Raw genomic sequence first — 16,390 nt, 5'->3', positions numbered from 1 at the left:
GGGATGCATCCTTTTCTCTTCTAGGGACAGCCTGGGTGAAGATGCATGAACCTGGTGTCAGGCACAGCACTGCCATCGTAAGATAAATTTAGGTCACTGGACATCCGTCTCTCTTTGAGCTAAACTGGACCAAGGACTTGTAAGCTGAACAAGGAGCTCAGGTTATTTATTGATTAGGGTTGTGAAGTGCAGGTAGAGACCCACGCACCCAAAGCCCAGGATCAGATCTGATCATCCCTCATGAAAATATTTCATTTTCTCCTGAAAATATTTATCTGTTATCTTGCGGAAGCTTCATTTTTCTCAGGGATGGACACTGTACATATTCACCTCATGGAAGCTTAAAGGGCAAGAGACATCCTCCCATGACTGTTCCACAGCCAGCTGTTCTTGGAACTCTTCTTCTAAGTTCTGGAACTCGGGTGTGGGAAACAGAGGGCCCTGTCTGCTCAAGGATCCAGCAATAGTCAGGGACGTGCGTCTCTGGATTCTCATCACTCAGAACCCCGAGAGCTGCGCTCACCTGCTACCAGCCTGCCACAGATGACCAGCTGGGTCCCGATAGCTCCTCCACAGCCTAGGGAGCAGGCAAGGATATGTACAATGCAACAAATGCATTTGATGAACATCTAGGGAAAGGCAGGGTACACAGTGCCATGACCTCCCAAGCCTGTCCTTAGTGGGGGACACTAGGGACCAAACAGAAAAGTGTCCAAGTTATAACAGATAGCTCTTGCTATTGGGGAATGTAGCGTCTCAACATAGTGGACCCATGTTTAGCTCCCACTTATAAGTGAGAACATGTGATATTTGATTTTCTGCTTCTGAGTTAGTTCACTTAGGATGAATGCCTCAAGCTCCATGCACGTTGCTGCAAATGACATGATTTTATTCTTTTTCGGGGCTGTGTAGTATTCCATGGTGTCTATAATCACATTTTCTCCCTTCCTTCCTTCTTTCCTAACTTCTTTCCTTTTCTTTTCTTTCTCTCTCTCTCTCTTTCTGAGCTTTGCTATGTTGCTCAGGCTGGAGTGCAATGACAGAATCTCGGCTCACTGCAACCTCCACTTCCTGGGTTCAAGAGATTCTCCTGCCTCAGCCTCCCGTGTAACTGGGATTACAGGCGCATGCCACCATGCCCAGCTAATTTTTGTATTTTTAGTAGAGATGGGGTTTCGCCATGTTGGCCAGGCTGGTCTTGAACTCCTGAGCTCAAGTGATCCACTCGCCTCGGCCTCCCAAATTACTGAGATTACAGGCGTGAGCCACCATGCTCGGCCTATCACATTTTCTTTATCCAATCAGCCATTGGTGGACACTTAGGTTGGTTCCATGACATTAGCTATTGGGTACAATGCTCAGTATTTGGGTGATGGTCACACTAGAAGCCCATACTCCACCAATAAGCATGTATTAATAATATCCATGTAACAAGCACATGTGTCCCGAATCTAAAATAAAATTATCTTCTTTTTTTTTTTGAGACAGAGTCTCGCTCTGTTGGCCAGTCTAGAGTGCAGTGGCACAATCTCGGGTAACTGCAACCTCCGACTCCCAGGCTCAAGCGATTCTCCTGCCTCAGCCTCCTGAGTAGCTGGGATTACAAGAATGTGCCACCACGCCCGGCTAATTTTTGTATTTTTAGTAGAGATGGGGTTTCACCATGTTGGCCAGGCTGATCGCGAACTCCTGACCTCAGGTGATCCGCCCACCTTGGCCTCCCAAAGTGCTGGGATTACAGGCGTGAGCCACCGCGCCCAGCCAATGCAATTATCTTAAAAGAATGTAGTGGAGGCTCGCAGATATTCAGTTTCATTCCAGACCTACCTGGTGACTACTGCAGCCACCTGAATTTCTCTTGGGTATATCTGGCAATACCAGGCAAAGTTACCAAGACTGGGAAACAGACTGTGCATGATTTCCCACCACCACTGTCTCCTGCTCAAAGACACAAACACACTCAGCACCATTTCCTTCCTGCAGGATGTCCCCTGCCTTTTATCACTAGTGCAGTCCAGAGATGCTGGCTCCTAGAAACAGATGGGGTGAGGGGATGCCATGCTGGTGTCTGAGGGGTGATGGTGGACACGGCACAGAACACCGCATCAACCAAAGGGTGGGCGTCTTAGGGTGGTGTCCGCCAGCAGCTCCCCCTTGCTGGCGCCCCCTGGTGGTCTTCACTGGAAGTGGTGGCAACGTAGTTCCCAGGCAGCAATAGTGAGGGAGGGGTGGCGGGTGTGGATTGCTGCATTTGCAGTTCACCGTTTACAGACTCTCCCAAGTACAACTCTCATGCAAGTCAAGGGGTGATAATGCTTTGTTTTAGCCAGAAGTTCACCAAGAACTATTCATGTTTCAGGAGAACCGCTTCACTAACGGCAATACCCCAGTGGCATTTGAGTCTCCAACATGACAGGCAATTGGCAATTAGCATTTGTAGCTCTGGCCTCACAGTAATTAAGAAATTGATCACTTCTTCATGATTTCTGGTAGTAGTTGCATTATCTGCAAACATTTACATATTGTAATATATGTTATTTGCTGACAGATTACTTTCCTACTATCTTTTGTTTACATAACAGAGAATTGTGCTAATTTTTTTAAATAATATGTGTAAGCAGGTTGCACGATCCATGAATTTTCTTTGAGGACAGTAAGGGGTATTTTTAAATACTTGTTAGAGCCAGCAGTGGTAGAATGTCTGAAGTCCCAGCTACTCAAGAGGCTGAGGCCTGAGGATTGCTTGAGTCTGGGAGTTCAGGGTCAGCCTGGGCAACATAGAAAGACCCCATCTCAAAAAATTAAAAACTTAGAATATTTCTTAGAACCAAGGCCACTGACTCTAAAGGCATTAAATGTCATTGATCATTCTAAGGCCCATGGGAAAGGCAATGGGGGAAGAAAAAAAAAATCTAAGTCAGAGTTGGGTGAAATGGATGGTGGTTCTTCCTCAAGATTGTTTTACAACCAGCAGACTTCCTGGATTTGGCAATGACATTAATGAGCAAAATGCCCCACTCAAAGTTGTCCAAAGTGCAGAACATGCAATGGTAGCAGTTGTCACATAGCTCCAGCTCCTATTCCACAGCTTCTCATTTCAGACCAGCTCTAAGAGCTTCGCCTAGAGCTCATGCCTTGGTTCTCTAAACAGCTCCGGAAGGCATGGAAATCTTTAAATCCTGTGTGTCTGTTACAGATGGGAAAGAGCCATTAAAAAACATCTGTAAGGCTGGGTGTGCCTATAATCCCAGCACTTCGGGAGGCTGAGGCAGGTGGATCACCTGAGGCCAGGAGTTCAAGACCAGCCTGACCAACATGGTGAAACCCCATCTCTACTAAAAATACAAAAATTAGCCAGTCATGGTGGTTGGTGCACGTAATCTCAGCTACTCAGGAGGCTAAGGCAGGAGAATCACTTGAACCCAGGAGGCGGAGGTTGCAGTGAGCCGAGATCGTGCCATTGCACTCCAGCCTAGGCAACAAGAGTGAAACTCCATCTCAAAAAAAAAAAAAAAAAAAAAAAAGTCTATAAAAGATTCAGGAGGATGCAGTAAGGATTAGTGTCTCCACAGTGTGTATTTGAACCCTAGAAAACAAGTGCCTTATAAAGTCCACGTGGTGAAGCCCAGGTGATCATTCCTGGCACATTCCAATTGCACACTTCTGGTGGTGACCTCAGAATCCCTGCAAGCCTTTTTGACTCCAAATGGTACAGTAAGTGACAGATGGCAAGACTGAGAAAAGATGAGTTATTATGTTTCGCCCCATCATAAGTTCAGGGTACTGCTGGGTGTGCCTGACACTCATTTCCCTGCTTGTGAGTTTTGAAAGTCTTGAAATTCATCCTTGTGACTGGTCAGGGGTTGTGGGTGCATGAGCCAGGGACTGCAGTGGGCCTGGGGATGGATGCAGAGGAATAGAGGCTTTGTACTCATTGGAGAGGCTGTCAAAATGGAAAATGCATCCTGAGTGGGAAAGACAAGGTTGGTTGTGTAAGCCATCTACACAAACATGGAAGAATAAGGGCAGATGTTAAGAGTGTGGTCTTCTGAGAACCACTGCCTGATCCCAGGCCAGTGCCAGGCTGCCAGGGGCCCTATAGAAGCAAACCTTTAAATTAACATGTCTGTTCTCCAAGAGATAGCTGGAGTAGACAGGCCAGCCTTTAACTAGACCCAGACAGTCAGCTTGCTGTCTATAAGGCCATCAGAAGGGCTTGTTTTACTTAAACAAACAAACAATCTTTAAAATCCTCTCTCTTTGTAGTTTGAAGGTATGGCAGAAGCTTGATAGACAAGTATGTCATTAGGACATTAATATCAGTTGCTTTTACACATATCATTGAGAGTTTTCTTGTCCATCTTTATGGAGATATCACTGACAAAAATTTTATGTATTTAAGGTCTATGATGTGATGTTCCTATGCAGGTATACATTGTGAAATAATCACCAGGATCAAGCTAATTAATGTATCTATCACCTCATATACTTACCATTTTCTTTTTTGCTTTCTTTTTCTAAAAAACATTTTATGATGAGAACACTTAAGATCTATCCTCTCAGCAAATTTCAAGTAGACAGTACAGCGTTGTTAACTCAGTCATATTGCTGTGCATTGGGTCCCCAGAACTTATTCCTCCTGCATAACTGAAACTTTGTACCCCTTGACCAACATCTCCCCATTTCCCCCTCCTCCAGCTCCTGGGAACCACATTCTACCGTGTTCCTCTGTGAGTCTGGCTATTTTAGCCTTCTACCTAGAAGTGAGATGATGCAGTATATGTGTCTTTCTGTGTTTGGCATTTTTCACTTAGCGTAATATCCTCCAGGTTCGGGAAAAAGACAATCTTTTCAATAAATGGTGTTGTAAAAACTGGATATCCATGCGCAGAATAATGAAATTGGACCTTTATTTTATACCATATACAAAAATCAACTCAAAAACGATTAAAAACAAACATGTAATTTTTTTTTCATATAAACTGGATCTGTGGGACTAATTGGGTGATCAAAATAAAAGCCAGTGGTTTTGCTTTTTAAAAGTATCTCAGTACTTATTTAATAATTGGATTAAACTTCTACTTAGACTTACCAACCCAGGCACGAAAATAGGTAACTAATGTGTCTTACTGACTGATTCTGATCCACTGTGTGGTGGTCTGATCTCCTGCCCATACCTGATCTTCAAATATGTGATCCTGCTGAATAGAAAACCACTGCTCTAGGTTGGACAGGAATATGGTTCAAGAAACACATTTTGTATATGCAGTTGCCTACTGCTTTGGGCTTACACATGGTTGTCCTTAATAGAGATTGGTTGATATGAACTGAATTAATCTAGTTGAGGCAAGAACCTCACCTTTGCGGAGCACTCATGCATTTGAAGCAGATGATTCATTTTCAGGGCTGCAGAAATCTATAATACTCTCTCTAGAAGAACGATCTGCCCACCGTTTCCCTAGGGAGAAGGACTAAGGAGAGACCAGCTTCATGTCTGTACAGAGAATTCAGGCAATTCCCACCCCACCACCGAGACTTCTATTTTATTTGAATCTTATCACTAAAACGTTAAGCCCGCTGGAGGAGATGTTTCATAGAAATGGGAGAAAGAGATGATCATCTGAGGTTCAAACAGAAAGAAATGTAACGGTTCTGAATTTAAAAACATACCCACAAGTGTTGTTATTTAAATGCACAGAACAAATTCTGGTGTTTGCCTACCATATAGAGTGTTTCACTGATTAAGTGTTCTCAACCGGCCAGCCCCAGCAGGGTGATTCATGTCAGATCATTCTTAGGTGGCCACCAAGCTTTGATCAATGGTTAAAGTGGATTTTTTTCCAACAGAGATTTACACCATCAAAGGGATGTCTATAAATGGTAGCAGGATCCTGTGCTGTCAGCATTGAGACCTTGGTTGTCAACTCTTCAAACCCAATGATCCCTGGGCTCAACCCTAGGATCCATCACTGCCCTGCTGTCCCTGCCACTTAGTGCTGCAAATCCCAGCTTCAGGAGGTGTACCACGTACCTCCCTCATTCTCACTCATTGCCCTTCCCACGGGCTGGGAGTACGAATATCGATACGAGCATGCAATGCGTCACAATCACACCTTGGAAAATGGGGGTATCCATCCCCTCAAGCATTTATCCTTTGAAAATCAAGTTTTCTTAGTCCCTTTCCTTATGAATTAAATTTGGACAAAATGTTTTTAATATCTGGATTTTCATAAGAGATATAGTACTTGTTTATTTAATCAATCTTCTTCCTGGGGTGGACAAGGGATCAAAGCATGGAGAACAGTTTCTTAGTTAGGGCAACAGCCTCTTCTCCCCCTTTGTCAGTGACTCTCCCTCATCCCCAAGTCCCAGAGTGAGTCCCCCGATAAGGAATTACACTCTACATTCATATTTCCCAAGAAAAGATAATATAAGATTATATCAATCACATCACGCCTCCTCTTTTCTAGTCTGTAAGGTCTTGAAGAAGAAACGATATCTTAATCATCTTTGTAGGCACCAGCATCTATGCCAGTATATACCCTAGTTAGTAAATAAACATTTGTCCAAAGGATGCATTAATGAATGAACAGATGAATGTTCACATTTGATATAAGCATTAATAAAATGTCCCCATAATTATTTAAAAATATATATATCAGGTAGTTAGAATATAGTTACTAAGAAAACATCCACAATCGATCTGCCCAAGCCAGCCTTCACCATGTTCTCATATACCGATAAGCACTGACACCCGTGAACCTGCTTGTATGAATGTATCTTCAAGTTTCTCTGTCTTAACACTGGTGTGGTTCTACTGCCTCCCTGGTACCCAATTACTCCAAGTGGCTCATATTATTCACTAAAATCTGAATTCATGATTAATGTCTCTTGGGGGTGATGTCCGCATACACTAATTTCCTGTGCATTCTTCAGGCTAACTCCCTTCTAGTCAATTTCTCTCCTTTGGAAACTATTAAAGTGACTTTTGTTGGAAGAACAGGATGTTCTGAATACATTCTTCTAGAGCCCCAGTGCTAGAGTAAGAACCACACACTCTGCCCAAATCATGTACAATTTCTTATCCCTGAAGTTTGCTATTTACATTCTAAGAGAAGCCAATGCACTGACTGTTTGATTTTTGTTTTTGTTTTTGTTTTTGTGAGACAGAATTTAGCCCTTGTTGTCCATGGCACGATCTCAGCTCACTGCAATCTCCATCTCCCGGGTTCAAGCGATTCTCCTGTCTCAGCCTCTGGAGTAGCTGGGATTACAGGCACGTGCCACCATGCCCAGCTAATTTTTGTATTTTTAGTAGAGACAGGGTTTCATCATATTGGTCAGGCTGTCCACCCACCTCGGCCTCCCAAAGTGCTGGGATTACAGGCGTGAGCCACCATGCCCGGCTGCATTGACTGTTTTTAAAGCCCCCCAAAAAATTGTCTTAGAAAATAGTCACATAAAATCATGGTTGAGACTGGGAGACTCAACTGCCTCTTGGCAACTGCTTTAAATGAAAAACAACAGCTCTTCTCCATGGTCTGATCCCTTGTCCATCCCAGGAAGAGGGTTGATGAAACAAACAAGTGGTATATCTCTTATGAAATTCCAGCTATTAAAAACATTTTGTCCAAATTTAATTCATAAGGAAAGGGGATAAGAGGACTTGATTTTCAAAGGATAAATGCTTGAGGGGACGGATACCCCCATTTTCCATAATGTGTTTATGACACATTGCATGCCTGGATCAAAATATCTCATGTAACCCATAAATATATACACCTACTATGTACCCACAAACAATAAAAATAAAGTTTTTTAAAAAAAGAAAGAAAATTTGATGTTGAACACTCCTCTGAGATTGCTGGAAAACTGGAACAATGTTGCACATATGCAGATACATACCCTCCCGCTAGTCTCCTTATGATAGGGCCCCTCATGGGCATCAGGCTGTCTTGGTTGGTGAGAGAAGGCACTTGGCTTTTTGAGGACCTTCAGGGAAGCTATAGTTTTAACAAAAGATGGCAACTATCTGGCAAGAAGTCCTCTTGTGTTGAGACTTTGTTGCTGATGTGATGCAGCTGGTTATTGAATCAATTTCAGACATGGCAAACCCATGAGCCCCTAGGAAGGTCTGTAGCTCAGTTAGCCCATCAGGGAAATAGATTTTCTGTGCATTCTTGGCTATTGAATATATTCATCACAGCACTGCCGGCCCCTTCCTGGTGCCGTTCCTAACAAGAGACACCTGCTGCGGGACCCGATCTAATTCTTCCATTAGAGGCCTGAAAACAAAATAGAAACCATAACTCGAAGAACATGCATGTACAATTTAGGACCAACTGTCAAGCTAACTCATCTGACAGACTCCAAATCTGCTTTTAAAATAACACAGTGCTTTTTGTCCATTTCTTTATCTTTGCCCTTAATTTTATGGTAGCTTTGTTTAAGTGTGAAATGTTGAATTAAGTCTGTGTCTATCTCCTTCGGGAAAAGAAAATTCACAGAGAGAAACTAAAATGGAGAGTTTTAACCGTTCATACCCGAGAGGGCTCTGACATGCAGGGAGGGGAGTTTTACTGTAAAGCAGAAATGTTATATTTATATTTCCCTCTCGATCTCATGAGGGCCACCTTCTTTGACATCAATGTTGGCTGTTAAGTGGTCACACTCTGTTTGGAATCAGGAGGCTAGAGTTTAATAGAAAGTGTTTAGGGAACTAAGAGGACAGAACTGGGCACTGGCTAGCTAGATCAAAGCTGTTTTTTTTACTACAGTCACAGCAAGGATGGCCATTAGCGTCTTGACAGCCGCGTGTCCCTGAGAGATTTTCTCAGGCCTGAAAAACTGTCCAAAGCAGTATCTTTCTTAGAATACATGATTTCAGCCTTAAAAAGGGAAGAGAGTCCGACACAGGCTACCCCATGGGTGAACCTTGAGGACATTACGCTAAGTGAAATAAGCCAGTCACCAAAGGACGAACACTATATGATCTCACTTGTACGAGGTCCCTAGAGTGGTCAAACTGATAGAGACAGTAAGTAGAATGGCGATGGCCAGGCAGCTGTGGGAGGGGAGAAATGGAGTTATTGTTTAATGGTTACAGTGTTTCCGTTCTGCAAAATGAAAAGAGTTCTGGAGATGGATGGTGGTGCGATAGTGACTATCCTTAAGGCCTCAAAATTTTTCTTAGACAATAATCATGTAAAGTCATTGTTGGGACTAGCAGACTGCCTTAAATAAGAAACACTAGCTGTTATCCACGGTCTGATCCCTTGTCCATCTCGGGAACAGCATGGATGAAATAAACAAGTCTATCTTGTTTATTCCAGTACAACGTGAACCAAGTACAAGGTGAATGTACTTAACACTATGGAACAGTACACTTAAAAATAGTTAAGATGGCAAATTTTATGTGAGGTATATTTTACCACAGTTTCCAAACATTTTTAAGTTAAAAAAAAAAAAAAAAGAAGAAACTTCGGAAGCAAAAAAGGAGAAACTGCATTTGCAAGAGTTCATGGATATTCTGTAACTGGCAGAAGCTTGAGGAATTGACACGAGATATTAAATTTTTTCCTTGATGTTTATCTACTCTTGCAGCAGAGGGGGTGCGGAGGATGGAGAAGAAAGAGAGTGTGAGGGATCTAATAATATTCTGAGGAAAAATTTAGTACCCCCACAACTTTCGTTTCCTTGTTTTTCACAAGACTATGTGCTTTTCAGTCATCATGTACAAAACAAGGTCTGATACGTTCTCTACAAAGAACTATTGATGGTGTGTCTGTGTGAATTGCCCTAGCACTGGTCACAGCCAACTTCTGTGGGACCCACTGCCCCTGTTCGACAATACACTCCAGTGTGTTTAGCCATTTATGAAAGGTCAGAAATCAATTGAGAAATGGGCTAGAGTCAAAAACATGTGGCCCTATAAATATCAGAGTCAGACGGTCTATTCCATTTTCCCCACTCTTGCTTTCACCCCATCTCACTTCTCTCTTTCACTCACTGGTGAGGTTCTCTGTGCTTGGCCAGCACTTCGGACTGTGAAGTTACACAGAGAAGGCAGTGGCTGCAGTCTTCATCAGGGGGCCTCACTTTATGCCCAGTCTGATCCCATAGCATCATTATTAGAGTTTGGTGTTTGTTTTTTCAAAATATCCTTGTACAGTTTCTGGCTACACAGCTCGAGCAGTCCAGCCTGCGATGTTCTGCTTTCTTTTAAGGGTTTCTACTTTCCATTAGTGGCAACCCTGCCTTGCCATCAAATTTGACGCCGACGGTGTTTCCTGAGCTGGGGAGTTTGCAGATCTATCTGTCAGCGGGGACTGAGAGCAAATCGGGATATTCATCATGACTTTGGCTGCCAAGCTGGAAGACTTTGAGCTGACACTGGAGCACCTGCTCATGGATGTGTTTGTAAGTAAAGGCTTTTCCTATTCCTGGCGCAAGAGAGTCTCCCCTGCCACTCCGAAAGTCCTTGGGACCCTGTCCCCATTATGGAATCTCATTCTGGTCTGCAACTGTGCAGTTCCCAAGTCCTCATGATTTATTCTTACTCACGTGCGGTCGGGGGAGAAAACCGTAAAGTTCCTCAGTGCCTGAGTGGCACAGAATAGTCCATGCAGATTAAATAGTAGAGATGTGGTTTTAGAATCAAGTCACTTGCAGAAATCTGAATGAATAGGGTGAAGAAATAGAAAACATTTGCCAGAAGAGATCAAAGCAGCTTCAATAGCTATTCCCTGAATGAACCACATTTGTTTGTTTATGAAGTGACCATTCCAGAAAAAAAAAGGGGGGAGGGTGCTCAAAATGCTAATTTTTTTGTAGAGAATGCTGCATCTAGGATAGAGTCATGAACTTCACTGTCCCCAGAATTCCAGTGTCTGGGTCCCTGCTACTTGGAGAGGCATTCAGTTACCAAGAGTTCCTCAGGAAGTGATTTTGTGGCCTGAGGCTGTTTGAGAGATTCGCTGCTAAAGAAAAGAGCAGCTGACAAGGACACTTCTATCCCTGTGATGATTTTAGCGATGCAGTCTTTGAAAACTGCAGGGCATGCACTGCAACCTTCACATCATTTCTGTCTTAAACCAACCACACTCTTTCTTCCAGTACTTTTCTCAGGGTTTTCTGTTGGCCACGGGTCTGTTCGTTCTGTGTTGTTCATAGGGGTTTAGGGAACTGCAGACTGTGAAATGCACAGGTGGTAAGGCAGCTGAAAGGACTTCTCGATCCAAGAACAACACTGCGCTGCCCACGGGAAGGCGGCTGTGAGCTGTGTTACCTTTCCAGGACCCGCCAGTCTGCGTCTCGAATCTGGAGAAGGCTGTGGAAGGTTGGAGCTTTCCTTATAGTACATCACTGAGTCCTTTTCAGGAACCTTTCAGGGAATGGTGTGTTTCGGCAGATGTGAGAGTCTGAGGCTTTTTTTTCTTTATTAATTTAAAATTTGTCTTCAAATTGAGGCAACATTGTGCTGGCAGAATTCCCAGAGGGAATCGCCCTTCCCAGGGCTGGGTGTGGGGCTCTGGGCGACTCGCATTCATTCCGACCTTCCTGTTGGAAGTTACGCCTGGAGGAGGAATGTGTCCAGAAGGGAGAGTGTTCTTCTGGGTTTCCAGGGAAGGGAGATTCATGGCCAGGGTCATGACTTTATGAGAAGTGTGAGTAGAAACTGAACTGCAGACAGGGAGGTTTCTTGGACCACTGATTTCCTCCGTCTGGCCACCACTGCCTGGGATGGTGGGGATGGTGGCTGGTGGCTGTGGAGTCAATCTTGGGGTGATCTGTGGCATGCCAAAGGGTTGATGTGAGTTTAGTCGTATTGGAGGAAACGAATTAATCAGGGAACTGTTTTATTTCAATACCACAAAGTCATTAATACCTTTCCCATTCTCTCCTTAACTTCCCCTACCCGCAGTCTCCTCTCCTAACGCTTCTACACCTTCGTCTCATTTCCCAGCTCCAAGATGCACTCCCCCTTGAAAGAGAATGGGGTCAGACACTCCATCCTTTTCTCTAAATACAACCCATCTTTTCATAGCCTCAGTGTGCATCTTTGACTTATCACTTGAACTCACCTTCTCATCCTCCCGCAGCCAGCACTTCTCCAGTTCTTCCACCGATCATCATCTCTAGCCCAACCTCCTCACGCTCAATTTTTACCCCTTGTTTACATAGCATTTGCCTGCCCTCTGTAGCAACATTTTTGTGCCCCTGCTTCTCCCTTGAGAAGCATCTAAATCGCATTTAGCATTATGCAATGTTTACATTAAATCATATGATTCCAACAAATTCAGGCAGCTAGACAAAGGTTTGGGCCAGATCACACAAGGTTTTGGAGGTCAAATTCTCTTTTAAGCCTATCTCCTATAATTTCCCATTGTGAGTTCCCCACTCTAAACTGGTCAACGTCAGTCTCCGTGAGACAGTGAGCCTCTTCTCATTACTATGTCTTTGTGTTTGTAGTTCTGCTTCCTCTTGACCTGTCTGAAGTTCATACATCCTTCAAGCCTCAAAGAAATTCTCTCTCCTCTGTGAAACTTAGACACGTGGATTTCTGTTGCAGTTCCTCTCTGTACCACTCATTATTCGTTGACCTCACTTAGTTAATTATCTCATTCTGTGTCTCTATCTTGCCTCCTCCTCAAGGTAATCCTGAGATCCAAAAGGCAAGGACACCTTTGTAACCTCCGTGGCACCTAGAATATTGTATACAGGGACCTCAATAGATACATATCAATCGCTTGATTTTTAACTAGTATATTTTTACTGTTATTGTAAAATTTAACTTCTGGTGGGAGCAATAAAATACAAAAAAACAGAAATCTCGTGACTGTATGCATTTCTTACCAGGTTGTAATCTGGTGTCTGACACAGTCATTTCAGATGCCTTTCTGGTGATATACTGAAGAAATCACTGGATGCAAAAAGAATAGGGACTCTCTGTTTTGTTTGTAATTTGTTATTGTAAGATATCGGCGAGGTGCAGAAAAGCCCATAAAACATGTATGGATAGTCTAAAGGATTATTTACAACATGAACACCCTGTGTAACCACCACCCAGATTAAAAATGAAATATTGTGAGTGAGGACTCCAGGAGTCTCTGGGTATCCTCTCTAGATTAAAATTCTCTCCCTCCCCCAGAGGGAAACACAACCCTCCCCCAGCTTTTATTTATTTATTTATTTTTATTTTATTTTATTTATGTGTTTATTTGAGTCGGGGTCTCTCTCTATCCCCCAGGCTGGACTGTGGTGACATGATCTTGGCTCACTGCAGCCTCGACCTCCTGGGCTCAAACAATCCTCCCACCTCAGCCTCCCAAGTAGGTGGGACTACAGGTAGAAGCCACCATGCCCAGCTGTTTTTTTTATTATTATTATTATTATTATTTTTGTGGAGATGAGGTCTTGTTATATTGCCCAGGCTTGTCTTGAATGTCTGAGTTCAAGCAATCATTTTGCTTCAGCCCCCAAAGTGCTAGGATTGTTACAGGTGTGAGCCACCATGTCTGGACGCCCCCCCCCCCCAGCTTTTATATAAGGATTTTTTTTTTTTATTTTCTGTATAGCTTCCCCACCTATATACACATCCGCAAAGAAAATTGAGGGGGAGCTTTAAAGTCTCATGGGCTCAAGTCTCAATCCCAGCTTGGTACCACTTCCTAGATGTGAGATTGTTGGCAAGCATTTCGTCTTTGTGTGCTTCAGTTTCCTTATCAATAAAGTGCAGCTAATGCTACCCGGCTTACAGGATCATGGTGAAGATTCAGAAGAGGTGACATAGAGCAAGTGCCCAGGGGTGTGTCTGATGCCAAGGAGGTACGCGGTAGGTCAGTTCTCTTCATGCCTTGCCTTGCCCCTAGAAAAGGCATCTGTTTTAAGTCACTTGCTGCAATCCATCATTCCCCTTTCCTCCACCTCTAAAGCTCTCTCCCACTATTACTCCCTAACCTTTCCCCCTTGAATGATTGGGAATTTGGGTTCTTTCTAAGCACAGCATTCACTCCCTGCCTGAACTACAGCAACCTGTGGCTGTTTCTCCTGCTACCAAAATTGCAGGAGCCGTGTGCTCCCGCTGGCTTCCCTAGCATGGCCTGTAAGCAAAAAAAAAAAAAAAAAAAAAATTGGGGGCTGCCTTTTTCCAGAGTCACCTTCCAGAGGAGTCAGGGAGATTGCCTGATGCCCCACGAGGTTTGAGAGGCTAAAAACCTAAATAAGAACAAAAGAGGACTTGACATCTATAGACCAGTGTGTCCTCTCCCAGCCTTGCTGGGGACTGTAGCCTTTCTCATGTGAGTCGGATGGTCTAGAAAGAATATTTGCATCAGAAGCCCATTAGCCTTGGGTTTCCTCTGTAGCTGATGGCATGCTCATTAGGATGTCATCCCACTATCTCAAGAACAGCTGTTTCCATATTGACACTTGTTTTCTGGGATTACAAAGGGCCACTGGGGGGCTTTGGGGGAATGCAAGTCTTCTGCAAGATGAGATAAAAGGGACATATCAGACTGGTGTTTCATAATTAGTTGTCATCACTCTGGGGTGTCTCTAGCTGCGCTATGCTGCTGGGTTCGTGAGAGGAAGCAGCACACGTGCTCGTGTGCACAAGCTTGCACTTGCAAATGCACATGCAGGATCCTGCACCAATGCCAAGAGCACAAGACGAGAGATCAGTCTAAGCGCATGAATGGCTCTTCAGGACTAGCTCCAGAAGTGTTGGCAGTGCCCTCAGTGACGTCTTTGTCCTGTTTCATTTTGTCTGTCTGCATCTCGTTTCAGAAGATTAAAAATGCTTCTCTCCAAGGCATACCTTGGAGGCTTTGCATTCAGCAGCCATTCCAACAGCAGATCCATATATGAGGAGCCCACAACGCACCCCAAAGGAAAAAAAGAAACAGAGGGAATCAAGCAGGTTTCCTGAAACATTTCGCATTGGATTAAATAACCCAGTATCAGACTCAAATCTGTCCTTTCAGAAAGAGGCCTGTAGTTCTAGGTCACCCTCCACAGCCCTACTTCTGCTACTGACATTGCATGGGCACGTTCTCAAAGGCATCAGCCCCATCACTGTCTGTCCTGATGTGGCTCAAATCCCCTGTAACATTGATCCTTCTGTTTATAATTTAATTTTTATTTTTATCAAAGTAATATGTGTACATGGCACTATTCATAACATTTGAAAGTTGAAGAGTACTAGAAGGCTTAGAAAGAAAAACCCCAGGCTCCAGTCTTTTCCTCCCAACTTATGAGTCTCTTTCCCTACAAACACATGTATCTCTTCCCCCTCTGTCTTCTGAATATATTGACATCACAGTTTAAATCAAAATTCAGTTTTATGATGAATATTAAAATATTTTTTACATCTGAGAAATGTTATACATTATGATGGCATGTCTTGGATTTTACAACTTTATGTTTTTCCTGGAGTTGATAATTGCCTTATTTCAGTGTTTGCTTTTTGTTCTATGTATTTATCAGTCATTTTAATCTAAGATTTTCAATAGAGCTATGTAACTCCTCTCAATTTGGTAAATTCGTCAGGTACTTAACCCACTCCTTTCTTTTTGCTTTCTTTTTTGAGACATTCTTTCTGAAGCCCTCCTTCCTCCTGCATCAATTGGATTAGCTCTTCTCTTCATCTCCTGCGTGACTGTCTTCTTGAGGATCCTTTTTTCTATTATTCTGGGAACTCCCCTGGTGCCTCTCCTGTGATCAGTTCTTTTCCTGGAATTCATATTCCCTTCTAACATTCTTCTGCTGGAGATATCTTCCAGTAAAGGTGCATGAGAAGTAAATTTGTATGTTATTGAATGTCTGCCCTCACACTTGACTAATAACTTATCTAGTGATTGGTAGTCTGCTGTTGAAATCCAGAGCTGCATTTACAGGCTTGACTCTTCTCCTAAGTTCCAGGTCAAAATGTTCAGGCATCAGAAGCTCTGCATGCCCCGAGCTACTCATTATCCTCTCTCCAAATCTTCCCCTCCTCCTATGCATTTATTTTGACTAATAGGACCATCCTTCCTCTAGTCTGTTAGAATAGAAATTGTAAAAGAACAATGTCCTGGTTCTTCACTTAATAATTTCTCATTTGGACAATTGCAATAATCTTGTAACTGCTCTCTTGGCCTCCAATATACATTGGTTCTTCATTCTACCACTCATCTTTTATCAATCAAGTCCCCAAAACTCAGGTTGGATGGTGTCACTTCCTCCCTAAAAGTAACTTAAAATGGCTCCCCCTTGCTCATGGAACGAGATCTAAAATATATTGTTCTATAGTATGCAAGTCAGAATCTTAGAATCTTGCCTTAATGTCATTTTTTTTTTTTTTTTTTTTGAGATGGAGTCTTGCATTGTCGCCCAGGCTGGAGTGCAGTGG

At 43.3% G+C, this 16,390-nt stretch overlaps 1 protein-coding gene across 3 annotated transcripts in view; it reads left to right on the top strand.

Moving 5' to 3' along the window:
* Positions 1-16,390, top strand: part of FRMD4A (FERM domain containing 4A) — a 696,296-nt gene that overhangs the window by 296,744 nt on the left and 383,162 nt on the right. For 2 of the 3 annotated variants that reach the window (XM_063727246.1, XM_063727245.1), the window contains exon 3: positions 10,227-10,419. The exons of the other annotated variant lie outside the window; for it this stretch is intronic. In XM_063727246.1, coding sequence (XP_063583316.1) covers positions 10,354-10,419 — 66 coding nt within the window. In that variant the 5' untranslated portion in view covers positions 10,227-10,353. The remainder of the gene's footprint in view (positions 1-10,226; positions 10,420-16,390) is intronic. 3 annotated transcript variants of the gene reach the window in all.

Source organism: Pongo abelii, chromosome 8, assembly GCF_028885655.2.
Source record: "Pongo abelii isolate AG06213 chromosome 8, NHGRI_mPonAbe1-v2.0_pri, whole genome shotgun sequence".
NCBI classification, from domain to species: Eukaryota; Metazoa; Chordata; class Mammalia; order Primates; family Hominidae; genus Pongo; species Pongo abelii.
The sequence above is the reverse complement of the archived record's forward strand: the minus strand, read 5'-3'. Positions and strand labels throughout refer to the sequence as shown.